The 13,187-nt window shown below is 41.8% G+C and overlaps 1 protein-coding gene across 1 annotated transcript in view; it reads left to right on the top strand.

The window, feature by feature from the left end:
- Nucleotides 1-13,187, top strand: part of HYDIN (HYDIN axonemal central pair apparatus protein) — a 334,542-nt gene that overhangs the window by 265,729 nt on the left and 55,626 nt on the right. Inside the window, exons 55-61 of the mRNA XM_077756337.1 lie at nucleotides 902-1,070; nucleotides 1,523-1,761; nucleotides 4,025-4,136; nucleotides 9,025-9,229; nucleotides 9,953-10,188; nucleotides 12,107-12,258; nucleotides 12,371-12,560. Coding sequence (XP_077612463.1) covers nucleotides 902-1,070; nucleotides 1,523-1,761; nucleotides 4,025-4,136; nucleotides 9,025-9,229; nucleotides 9,953-10,188; nucleotides 12,107-12,258; nucleotides 12,371-12,560 — 1,303 coding nt within the window. The remainder of the gene's footprint in view (nucleotides 1-901; nucleotides 1,071-1,522; nucleotides 1,762-4,024; nucleotides 4,137-9,024; nucleotides 9,230-9,952; nucleotides 10,189-12,106; nucleotides 12,259-12,370; nucleotides 12,561-13,187) is intronic.

Here is a 13,187-nt window from a genome sequence, read left to right as displayed (position 1 = left end):
AAATTCAGTATATTTGTGACAGTTTCATTTCAGCTGACGACTGATATGAGAGAGGTCCTCCCTCAGGGCTACCATTACTAGACCCATAAATTGAAATGTAAATATAGTTAAAAGCTAAAAGAAAGTCATTGTCCCCTTGGGATTACTGCTGAATGGAGTCTTGCCCGTTGGTGAGTTTTGTTGTAGGTTATCATTGGGGCTTTAGGTCTGCTCTTTGAGGTTACGTGGAACAGTCACCTTCAGGTTGGAACAGGTGATCAAAATTCACTGGAAGGCTGTGTGGGGAAGGGAGGAAGCTCAGGTACTAGGTAAGCAGCAGTGGAGCCACCAGGCCTCCTAGAGCATGGGGGTGACATTAAGGTCCCCACACCAACTCCAGGTGTCCTGCCTCAGCCTAAGTTCCTTGCTTCTACTCCAGTCCCTCTGCCATTCTCATGAGCCAGACGCTTTCTGTGGCTTCTCACCTCACCCCCATTGGGCCATGGCTTCCCTTTCCAAGTACACCTGTTAAATGGGTTCTGCCCCTGTTTTCTCTCCTTCCTTAGATCCCCGGGCTTCTGCATTACTGTTCTCTCTGTGTGCTGCATACAGTCACAGAGAGAGGAGGAAGAACAGCAGAGAGATTAATTAACTTATTTGATCCTTATCTAGCATCAAGTGTCTCTGTTGGACAAAGATATCCTACAAAGTCACCTCTTGACCTCAGGCTACATATACTAATCCCTGACCTAGTCCATCCTGGCTGTGGAGGGGTGGTCAGAGTACAGAGCACAGTAGGCACTTCTAGACGCTGTGCATTAGCAGGGCCGGGGCATGACAGGCACTCAACAGTCTAGTCTCCTCTCTAGTATCATGAATTCCCCATAATGACTTAAACTTATCTTTTATTCTTATCTTTCAGCTTTTCCGTGGACTCCTTAGGGATTTTGCCAACCAGTGTAAATTCCATGATCTCATTTGTACCCAAGAAAGGCTCACTGACCGCAATGGAAAAGCCCACAAATGTCCAAGTGGTATTTCGTGCAAAAAAGGAAGTAAAGATTGAGTACCAGCCAGTTCTGCGCTGTCAGGTACAACAGCTCAAAGGGAGGATTCAGGGGCAGGATTGTGGGACTCATTTTGAAGAGTACATGATCTAACACATGCTCCAGGATTGGTCCCTAGCTAGCAGGCAGGAGTAGGTCAGGTGGGAGGTGTGCAAAGTCATCAGGAATCTGGAGTGCCAGACAGGAAGTGTAGCCCCTGATCTTCGAGGAGCACCAAAGGAGCTGAGTTTAGTCATCAAATGCAAAAGAAGATCAGGGAAGTAAAGGAGTAGGTAAAGTTGGTCCATGTTGGTCCGTGGCTGGTACATGGTAAATGTGATATTAGTGTTTGCTAATACTATTGATGCAATAATAAAGAGAGAATGAAAAAAAGAATGAGATTCGCTTCATGTCAATGATGAAAGTAGAAAATGGAGTAGTCATGGGAATTCTGGAGCATAATGGCTGACATCTTCCCACTCCTTTCTCCCTTCTAGATTATTGAGCCCAGTATCGCAGAAGGGGGTGAAATCATTGCCAGCATCCCAATTAAGTGTTCTGTGAATGCAGTGTACTCCAAATATAACATCAGCCCCTCTTCCGTCATCAACTTTGGGGCTTTGATCTGTGGCACTCGGAGAAGCATCACCTTCACCATAGAAAATCAAGGTGTTACTGACTTCAAGTACGCCCTTTATAGGCTGATGGGGGAAAGCCCCATTCATCAAAAGAAAATGTAAGACAAGTATTCACTTAATTCATGCCATTCCCTGGTGAATTAGTACATTATATTTTACAAAGAGCTTTTATATATTTCATCTAAATTTACCCAATCCCCGGGGTGCCTGGGTTGTTCAGTTGGTTAGGTGTCTGACTTCTTATCGGGTCATGATCTCATGGTTCATTTGTTTGAGCCTCCTTATTGGGCTCTGTGCTGACAGCTCAGAGTCTGGAGCCTGCTTCAGATTCTATGTCTTCCTCTCTCTCTCTGCTCCTCTCTCTCTCTGCCCCTCTCCTGCTCACACTCTATCTCCCTCAAAAATAAACAAAACATTAAATTCACCAATCCTTTTACATGGGAGTGAGGTCACTAAGATTTAGAAGTGGCTCATCCAAGGGGCGCCTGGGTGGCTCAGTCGGTTAAGCGTCCGACTTTGGCTCAGGTCATAATCTCATGGTTTGTGGGTTTGAGCCCTGTGTCGGACTCTGTGCTGACAGCTAGCTCAGAGCCTGGAGCCTGCTTCAGATTCTGTATCTCCCTTTCTCTCTGACCCTCCCCTGCTCACACTGTCTCTCTCTCTCTCTCTCTCTCAGAAATAAATAAAACATTATAAAAAAAAATTTTAATTATACAAGAAATCACTAGTAGATCTCAGTTCTGAACCCACATCTCAGACTGCAGATATCATATGCTTTCTAACTGCTGTCACATCTAAGATAAATTTGATTGAACAGATGTAAGGTCTTCTGCTTGGGGTTGTGTCTGTTGTCCTGGTGCTTCTCATGTGCTATAAGACTCACAGTAAGTCAGTGTCCTCTTCGTTGTAGGATGTTGGGGGACTATTATAACTACAAGCTAAATCAAAATAAATCATAGCTGTGCTTCATGAGGGATGGCAAAAGGTACCCCAGAAATGCAGACTATAGACACATTGCTGCCACATTCAATCCACCAGGACTGTTTTTACCTTCTCCACATTGAGATCTGGTATAACAAGAGTAAACTAAATAGCTGTTCTAGTGGCAAAACTCTGTATTCTTCAAAAGGCAGCTCTTAGGAGCCTGTTTCGGAGTCTGTATCTCCCTCTCTCTCTGACCCTCCCCTGCTCACGCTGTCTCTCTCTCTCTCTCTCTCTCCTAGAAATAAATAAAACATTTAAAAAAAAAAAAAAAAGGCAGCTCTTAATCAATTCACTATAACAATCCACCTTTTTGAGTGCTTTTGTCTTTTATTTGATGATCATCTTTTTTGGCAAATTAAGAATAGCTTTACCAATTCTCAAGGCACTTTGTCTTGACTAATTAATTAATTGACTCCCTAATTAATTAATTATTAATTTAAAATGGACTTTACAGGTAATCATTTTATTTTTTCAGACATCTATTGTTTGTTATTATTTTGTATTTTTGTAAATATATTCTTCCATTTTACCTAAGTTTGAATGTATTGAGAAATGTATTACGCTTATTTAAAGTCTCTTTCTTCCAAATTTAATTTCAACTTAATTTTTTATCATTTATTTTAACAATAATTTAATACCTGTGACAGGTATTATGATGTAACTGTATTTTGCTTTAAAATGTTTTTTATTTAAACTCTAGTTAACATACAGTGTTTTCAATTTTAATCTGTTTTTCATTTAAGTGTGTACAAATTTAATGCAAAACACTCAAAGGGGGTTGAACTTTTGTTGTTCTGGTCATTACGCAAGTGAATGCTCAAATTATATAAAGTTCTCAAAAGTTTAAGATTACACCTCAAATACATTTGACATTGTAGGTTAACTGTTGTCTAGACAAACTAATTAATGGGCATACTAGCTTCAAATGAAGTGAACAGCAGCCAAAAACCTGTATTTGAGCTATTGCTTAAACTCAGTTTAAAAGCACCATGTCTATAAATATGAAGAAAAGGGACAGAATTTAAGTCTATTTGACATTTCTTGTTTTTAAGTAAGATCAAGATTTTTCCACAAATGATTTTCCATAAATAATTTTCACACACTGCTTTCCAGTAAAGTCAAGTAAACATTTAAAAATTATTATTTTCTTGTAGTAATGTTCATGTCCTTGTGAATCATAGTGAATAAGTACAATTACTATATAATTTTCTTACAGTTGTTCAGTGAGGTTGGCTAGTGATAAATAGGGTGATGCCCCCAGATGCCCCTTTGGCTGCCTCCTCACATTCTTAGGACAAGGGAACTTACAGTTATTAGACAAATGGTACTGAATATCACCACCCTGACCTGAGGGTATACTCCTGATTCTTTAACCAGAACCAGCCATGTTAGACATGCAAGATCCCGGGAAAGCTTCTACAAGACAGGCCCTTCCAAAGCAACCAAGTTCTCTGATTCTGTTCAGAAAGATGTAAACGTCACAAACCAGGTGAGCACTCTTTTCCTTGTCACAGAAATCCTGTAAGGCTGCCTCCCAACTAGTTGCTTCCTGACTAATTCTTGCAACAAATACCTCCCTAGGCTAGTGGGAATGATTCCTACGGTGGCAGGAATTCTAGTTATATTGAAATATTACTTTCGGGGCGTCTGGGTGGCTCAGCCGGTTAAATGTCCAACTTCTGCTCAGGTCATGATCTTGCGGTTCGTGGGTTTGAGCCCCATGTGGGGCTCTGTGCTGACAGCTCAGAGCCTGGAGCCTGCTTCGGATTCTGTCTCCCTCTCTCTCTGCCCCACCCTCCTTGAACTCCATGTCTCTCTCAAAAATAAATGAACATTAAAAAATTTCTTTTAAAAAGAAATATTACTTTCCTTTTAAAGCAAGATGTTCACTTTTAATGTAGATATCCTCTCTTGTTTTAAAACCGTCATTGGCTCCTCATTGCCTTAAAATTAAGTTTCATCTTCTCATATACATTCTAATCAAGAATTATTTGTTTATAAAAAACAGAAACCTATTTGGACAGACTTAAATGAAAGTAGATTTTAAGACTTACCTAATAAGATGAAATAAATATACTTTTCTTTATTCTGCCCAACTGAGTACAACTAAAAACACTTTGCATTGTGTACAAAACAAACATAGAAGACCAAAAGGTGAGGAGAAAAAAAAAATCAGCTACCTAGGGTCCTCGGGACCTAACAGACATCACAATGGTGAGTTCCCTGAGTTTCCTGTTTACATCTATCTAAAACTGAGTGCAAAATGAGCCAGCAATCCAGAAACATCAACAAACACAAACCAAAAAGCTCCAACAAAAACCTGCTCCCACTAGCCAAAGGACCAGGAAAAGAGCAGCCTGGAAAGACAGAAAACTTTCAAAATAACTTTTCTATTACAGAAGCACCTGGGTGGCTCAGTTGGTTAAGCATCCAACTCTTGATCTCAGCTTAAGCCTTTATCTCAGAGTCATGACTTCGAGCCCGGCATTGGGCCTCATGCTGGTCATGAAGCCCAATAAAAAAAAAAAAGACCTATTATAGTCAAACAACAGAAAAATCTGTGGCCATATCTGACCCCTGCTAGCAAAGGCCATTGGGGAGCCTAGATTTACACCTTATCCAGACTGTCATGAGATGTCCCAATCCCCTGCCAGAGTTGTGTTCAAGAATTCCCCAGTAGGAAGGTAGGGCTTTCATTACCCCCTACCACCTCTACCTTTTATTAGTAAAGACACCACTTGGGGAGCCTTGACTTCCACCCCAACCCCCCAGTGGTAATGAGACATCCCTCCTGTTTTCGACAATGGACCTCCCTACCCCCAAGGCATCAGCAGAACAATAGCAAGGCACTCCTACCCCTCCCCACCAGGGAAGTATCTGTCTAGGACTAGTGGGAAATGGGAATTGACACTCCTGTCTGGCAGTTATAAGAAGTCTGATGGGGGCGGGGGGTCTGGGCCCCCACCCTCACCTGGAAGTAATGAGCCAGTCCCCCCCACTTCCAGAGTGGTGTCAGAGAAAGCTAGCTCAAGCAGAAGATTTAATTAAATAAGATCCAGTCTCATCATAGCCAAAATTCCCAGGTTTCAACTGAAAATCGCTCATCATATCAAAAACTAGGAAGATCTGATACTAATAGATGTCAACACTGAAATAACTATTAGAATTATCTGACAAAGATGATAAAGCAGCCAACATAAAAATGCTTCAAAGAGCAATTATAAACATGTTTGGAACAAATGAAAACATATTAAGTCTTAGCAAAGGAAGAGAAGACATGAAGAACAAAATGGAAACTTTGGTACTGAAAAAATCANCAGAAATTAAAAAAAAAAAAAAAAAAAGGAAGGGGCTGAAAAGGTACTCAAAGATATGATGAGTGAAACTTTTCAAATTTAGCAGATGTAAGCCTGTATATTCAAGTATCTGGGCAAATCCCAAATAGGACAAACCTAAATAAATACATACCAAACTTCATCATAGTCAAACTTCTAGAAACTAAAGACAGAAAATCTAGAAAGCAGGAGCACCTGGCTGGCTCAGTTGGCAGAGCATGCAACTCTTGATCTTAGGGCTGTGAATTTGAGCTTCATATTGGGCATAGTAATTATTTAAAAATAAACTTTCTTTACTTTTTTTTTAAATCTTCAAAGCAGTGAAAGAGGAATGACACCTTACATATAGGAGGAAACTGTCTGGATGACAGCAGATTTTCTTATCAAAATCATAGGAGCCAGAAGAAAGTGGCACAACATTTTACAAGTACAGAAAGCAAATGATTGTGAAGCCAGAAACTTATATCCAGCAAACATATGCCTCAGAAATGAATGGAAAAGTAAAACATTCTCAAGTGAAGGAAAATTAAAATAATTTGTTTTCAGCAGGTCTCTCCTAAAAGAATGACTGAAGGAATTTCTTTAAACAGAAAATAAATAATAAATGAAGAAATTATGGAACATTAAGAACAAAGCAAAAATGTGGCAAGCAATTATATGTGTAAATTGGTTAGATTTCCCTTCTCCTCTTGAGTTTTCTAAGTAATGTTTATAAATTAACACAAAGGTTATTTTAAAAGTTATAAATCGGTCTAATATGGTTCTAAATGGATATAGAGGAAATATTTTAGATACTTATAAAAGGAGGAGGGTGAATAAGCAATTGACCAGCAACATGGCAAATTCTATAATTGAGTTGTGTGTGGAGGGTGAGGCTCCAGAAGGATGAAGGAATAAAGACCTACTGTTCCTGGTTGGTGTTAAAAGTCACTGAAGGCTTCATAGAGGAGAAAGACTTACTCAGGTAGGATTGTGTTCACCTGCAAGTAACAGAAAATCCAACATTAGTGGTCTAAATAGATAGGATATGTTTAAATAAGGTAGACAGTTGCTTGTATTGTTAGAGATTCTTTGATGTTTGAAATTCTCTTGAATTTTTCTTCATGGTTCCAAGATGAAGGCTGCAGCTCCATCCACCACTTGTGCATTGAAGGCAAAAATAAGAGAAAGTAGGTACTCTGCACTAGGTGGACACCAGTAATTATTGATTACATTTGGATTGAATTTTCTACATGCTGGTTTTTATGTCTTCTCAAGTACTTTCCTTTTCAGCAGAAGCCTTTTATTTAATTAACATATATAATATTTTTCTACGTATGTTTCTATAACTCTCATCCCTTCTAATAGATATATGTTTGGGGTTGGTTTTTTGTTTGTTTGTTTGTTTGTTTGGTCTTCTTCACCTACTGTATCTTCTTTCCCTTTGGTGGGAAGTCTGTCTCCAATACCTTACTTTTCAATTCCAATCACCTTGTCCTCTCTTCCACCTTGGCAGCTCACTCTCAAGGTCACACCCTGGATCTCACACCAAAGAAACTGAGATGCTTCTGAACTCTTGATTTCTAAGATTCCTTTCTCTGACCGCCACTTCCCTTTCTTACAGCTTGCTAATCTCAAGTCCACCCATTTCACCTGTTCTCTGCCCTCAGTCTGACCTTGCTCCTTTGTGACAGCACTCAACCATGTTCTTATTATCCAAACCTTCTCCTTCTCAACAATTTATATTCCCACCAACATTGCACAATACTGATTTTGATAATGGCCATTCTTATAGGCATGAGGTGATATCTCATTGTGATTTTTATTTGCATTTCCCTAATGATAGATGATCAACTTTGTTGATATGATTATATTAAGAACATTGAAATGAGGAGATTATCCTAGATTATAGTGGTGGGGGGATTGGAGAGATGTTGGTCAAAGGGTACAAACTTCCTTGGGGTGCCTGGGTGGCTCAGTCGGGTAAGCGTCTGACTTTGGCTCAGGTCATGATCTCACAGTTCATGGGTTTGAGCCCCGCATCAGGCCCTGCTGACAGCTAGCTCAGAGCCTGGAGCCTGCTTTAGATTCTGTATCTCCCTCTCTATCTGATCCTACTCTGCTCACATTGTCTGTCTCTCTCAGAAATAAATTTTTTAAAAAAAGAAACTTAAAATTTTTTTAAAAATTTAAAAAGGGTACAAACTTCCAGTTATAAGATGAATAAGTTCTGGGAATCTAACATGTGCATGGTGACTCTAATTAACAATACTGTATTGTACACTTGGAAGTTGCTAAGAGAGTAGATCTTAAAGGTTCTCATCACACAGAAAAATGGCAATTATGTGAGCTGATGGATGTGTTAGCTAACCTTATTGTGATAATCAGTTTGCAGTATATACCAGTATCAAATCAGCTCATTGTACACCTTAAACTTATACAATGTTATATGTCAGTTACATCTCGATGAAGCTGGATAGGGGTGAAGAAGAGGAAGGAAACTCCTAAGAACCAGAGGAGTGCATTATAATATCCCAGTTTTTGAGCAGTAATTTGGTTTCAGATTCTATGTTAAGTTCATCACACACATTTTTTTCATTGAAGCCTCCAGTGACTCAAAGTAGGGGTTTTAGCCCCATTTCATGGATAAGTTGAGACTCAGAGAATCACTTGTCCAAGGTCAGACAGATTACAGGAGGGGTAGGATTCAAACTCATGATTATCTGACTCAAAAGTCTGTAACCTTAACCACTGCTCTGTCTGCACCCCTCTGCCAGCAAATTCCCATCTTGGTAAAAGTTGTACCATGTGGAATACGTCTGTTCCCTTAGGCTCCCACTCAGTCATGATTGGTCATAAGGAATGTGCATAGAAGGAAGCACTGAGAGAACCCATCCCTGAAGATTCCCCAGGCCCCTGCCTGCCTCCAGCAGAAAGCTGGGGCTCAGAGAGAGCCTGTGGGGAGAGGCCCCACCAGGCCCTCCTGACACCATCTCACAACTCTGGTGGAAGGGCTCAGATTCTGTCACCCCGCCTCTCTCACCCTCTCAACCTTTCCTGCAGGCTCGCTTCACCCATGGCATGTTTACCGTGTACCCTGGGTTCGGCTCCATCCCTTCTGGAGGAATGCAGGTTATCACTGTCGACTGCGTAGCTGACCCTGTGGGAAGGTGTGAGGAATTCATAGCTATCGATATATCTGACCGAGACCCAAGAGATCAGCCTGCTGGCATTCCTTACAGCCTGTTGGCAGAAGCCTGTTTACCAGGTACTGGGCACTCAAATTGGGTAGCACCCCCTTAAAAAGCCTTCCCCTCCACCAACCATGCAAATATTGAGCAGATATGGCTGAACTGCTTCCTCTGGGTCCTTAGAACTTCCTCTGGTGTCTTCAGCTATATTTTTCCTTAAAGATTTATAAGGCATGCACAGATGTGCAGCTTTAAACTCTTAGTCTTCCTGAGTTTGGTCCAGGATTCTCAGATGAATAGTATTATCTGAGAATCATGGTGTAATGGGATATGGCACAGGACCCAGGAACACTGAATTCTGCTCATGGCCTGGCCCTTCCCTGTGGGCAAGAAACGCACAAAGAACAATGTTCAATGACTGTGCACACTATCAGTTTAACTCAGCAAGATTCAGGTAAAGCACAGAGAGAACTCCTCTTGCTTTGCTATAGACTCCCTGCAGCCTCGCACCAATGTAGGCCAAATGTCCCCTTTCTTTCCTAAGTCCACCTCAGGATCCTGGAACTAACCTCTCCTTACCGCTGGGAGGAAAATATGGTTGTGGTCTGACAACCAGCAAGAGCAGTACAAAAAAGAAAGAGAAGATAGAATTTGTGTTGTCACTCCCACCCTCTTATGTGAATTCCCCTACCTCCCCTCTTATGATTGTCCCCCATCAGAATCAAATCTTCAAATTAGAATTACATAAAGCAGGGACCAGGCTATCAGGCCTCGTTTCTCATTCTTCCTTCCACTCCTAGCCTTCGTGACTGACAACAATGCCTTGATATTTGAGGAGCACAAGATCTGTAGCAGCGCTAACCTGCTCAATGTCCTACAGACCATAGAGAGTGGGGGGCTGTTTGTGGAGGATGAGAACAAGTTCATTTTCTGCAACGTCCTGGTGGGTCATCAGGCCAAGGCTCGGTTCAAGATCAGCAATGTGGGAAAGATCGCCTGTGATGTGAACATTGTAGTTAAGCCCATCTCCAACAAGGTAAGCAGCTCCAAATGGCCCTGACCTGGAGCTGGCAGGAAGCCATGGAAAGAACTCTTGGAAACCCTGCTCTAGAGCCTCTAGACATGAGTGGGGATTATCTGGCTCTCACGCCCTGCTGGAAGTCATATGAAATAACTGGGCAGTTTTCCCTAGGCCAAGAGCTATACATTATCCCAGTGGGTGCTTCCTCTGGGTTTTAAAATGGTACACACCGATGAGCAACTCTCTCATCCATCAAACAGCCACCTATGCCTATAATAGATGAGGCATTGTGAGGAGAGCCAAAGATGAGTGCCAGCTCAGGCAGGCTGCCTTGGGTTGCACATTTGTCTGGTAAGGAGGATTAGGGGGATGTCAGGTTATAAGGGTAAGGTGAAGTGATGAACTATTGTTAACCCCTGCTGCATGTTAGGCACTGTCTTAAAGTATTTACATTTATTGCCTCATTTCATCCTAACAGAAAGTTTATATTATCAGACTTTGTATTATTATCCTCATTTTATAGTTAGGAAAATGAAACTTAGGGATACAGGGCTAGGTTTACAGCCACGCTTCATGCACTTACCAGGTGAATAATAAATGCCCATCTCAGGGCCTGTAGATTTGAAACTCCCTTCCTCTCTGAGTCAGACCATACTGAGATCCTTTTTCCTCGCAATGGAACAGAATATTCAGGATACAAAGAGAGAGGGCTTAGTCAATAGTCAATCAGGTATGCTTCAAATACTGTTTTGTCTCACCTCAGCTCCTTTCATTCTCCACCCAAAGGTGAAATCTTGGCCCAGGCAGTCCTTGTGACCAAAGCTGGCAATGTTCACACGGCTGATGATGACCAGGGAGATCACTCAAGGGGTGGCCTAGCCTAGAGCTGAGAAGAGTGTGTGCTTTCCCAGGGGACTGTCACCACAAACGGTTAGGCTTTGAAAGGCTATCTCATCCCTTTTATGACTTCTCTCAGGCCCTGATGACATCCAGTCATTACTTTCTGTTCTTTTTTTAGACGTGAAGGGGAAGCTTCCTTTCTATTCCACACTAAAAACATAAAAAGTGAGCAAGCCTAATTTCTAAAAGATAGGTTGTAACAGGGGATTTGCAGACATATTCTCCTTTTTCCTAATTTGTATACTATCCCTTGAAAAGAGCAAAGAAGCCTTAGTGCCCTCAGCTTAAAAATAAGAGGAAATAGTCTTGAATCCCACTTGATATCCTTAAGAATAAAAAAATCCTTTTGAGGCCTTGCCAGGGGTCCCTGCAGTCCCTTCAGTCTTCCCAAAACACTGCCTCAAGATGAAACAGATAAAGTGCTGTGGGAAGTTGTTCTAGCTAAAGCTCTTGGAGTTGAAAGGAGCAGAAACCAACCCAGGATAGCCCAAACAAGCAAGGTTTGCTTCAGTAAATCAGAGATGTCAGACCAAGGTCAGAGCACACCCTGTAGCCAAAGCTCTATGGCTACTAGACCAACTTATAGAAGACCAGCAGAAGCTGTGTCTATCTTTCAATGGCCACATGCCACTCACTCAATGAGTCTCCATTATTCTATTCTCTAGTCTGGCTTCCAATTCAGCTCCACATCAGCAACCACCAGTGATCTCTTGGCATCTTAACTTGTTTGAGAGAGAGAGAGAAAGAAAAATGTCAGGGGCAGGGGGTGCTATCTGAGATCTGGTTTAATTCATCTGTTTGAGTCATATATCATATAGGTCTAGCCAAGTCTAGCTAGTTATTGCTCAGGACTGCGTCCCAGAGTATCTAGGCTGCTCTTTCCAGGGGCATGACTATGTAGGAAATGGATGGAGCATATCTACCACAGAGTTTAGGTGAGGAAGATTTCACAGCAAGGGCAGTAGAGATAAGATGTAAGTCTTATTTGATGCAAAGTAGCTAACACACCCTGATCCTTGCTCCTCCTCCTCAGCTCATTGCCCGAATTGTTGACATTTTTGATGTGGAACCCAGTAAGATGTGTGTTGCCAGCCACTCACATGCCTTTGCCACGGTGACCTTCACCCCGCAGACCATGCAGACCTACCAGTGTATCTTCGAGGCTACCTTGGATGGCTTGCCTAGGTACCAGCTCCCCAGCTCCCTCTCCTACAGCAGTGCTCCAGGCCACACCCTCTATGAAATGTCCTTCCTGGCATGCCAGGCTGACAGGCCTCCATGTTACTGTTCCCTGCAGCATTCTGACCAAGAACCGAAGCCTTGTGTTTGATATCGTCGGGGAAGGGAACCTCCCACGGGTGACAGTAGTGCGGCCAGTTCTCTACAACCAGTATGGAAACCCCTTGCTCCTCTTTAAGAGGCTTCTGCTTGGTCAGTCAGAGAAGCTGCCTCTCATCCTCAAGAACAATGGCACCATCCCTGCCCAGGTACCGCTGGAGGTGAAGTATGGGATGGAAAGGGAAAAGAATGATTCAGAAGCAAGGCTTCTGATGTTGAAGTCTCTGCCATCCCTGATCTGTGAAGACTTCTTTGATGTTCCTCATATGTTAATCTGTATAAGACGTGAGACATGCAGAGCCAAGCCAGCTTGGTGTCTGCCCTCAAGGAGTGTAGGAAAGCAGATTACACGGCACACTGATAGTTTCTGTGTGAAGCAGTGTGCAATGATATACCCTAATCTGAGTGGATAGGATTATGGGTGTTCTTGGTGTCTTCTTTACTCTTCACTTTTTTTCTGTAATGAACATTGCATTTTTAATAAGGAATAAACTAAAGAAACCTCATTAGGGGTGAGAGATTCAACATCTGAAGGGGCTTTTAGTTCAGCAATTAAATTTATGTTTTTGTTTTAAAAAAATGATAAATTGTGTAAGTGTCCTACAAAGAACCATAGGACTTTTGAAAATGATCTACTCCCATCTAGGGGAATCAAAGAAAATTTCACTATAAAATGACATGCAAGCTGAGCATTGCAAGATAGCTAGGTTTCAGGAAGGGGTATGGCAGTGAGTGCATCCCAGATGGGAAAAAACTGAAAAGACAAAGGCACAGAA

The sequence above is a fragment of the Crocuta crocuta genome, unplaced genomic scaffold (genome assembly GCF_008692635.1).
Source record: "Crocuta crocuta isolate KB4526 unplaced genomic scaffold, BGI_CrCroc_1.0 scaffold388, whole genome shotgun sequence".
NCBI lineage: Eukaryota > Metazoa > Chordata > Mammalia > Carnivora > Hyaenidae > Crocuta > Crocuta crocuta.
The sequence above is the reverse complement of the archived record's forward strand: the minus strand, read 5'-3'. Positions and strand labels throughout refer to the sequence as shown.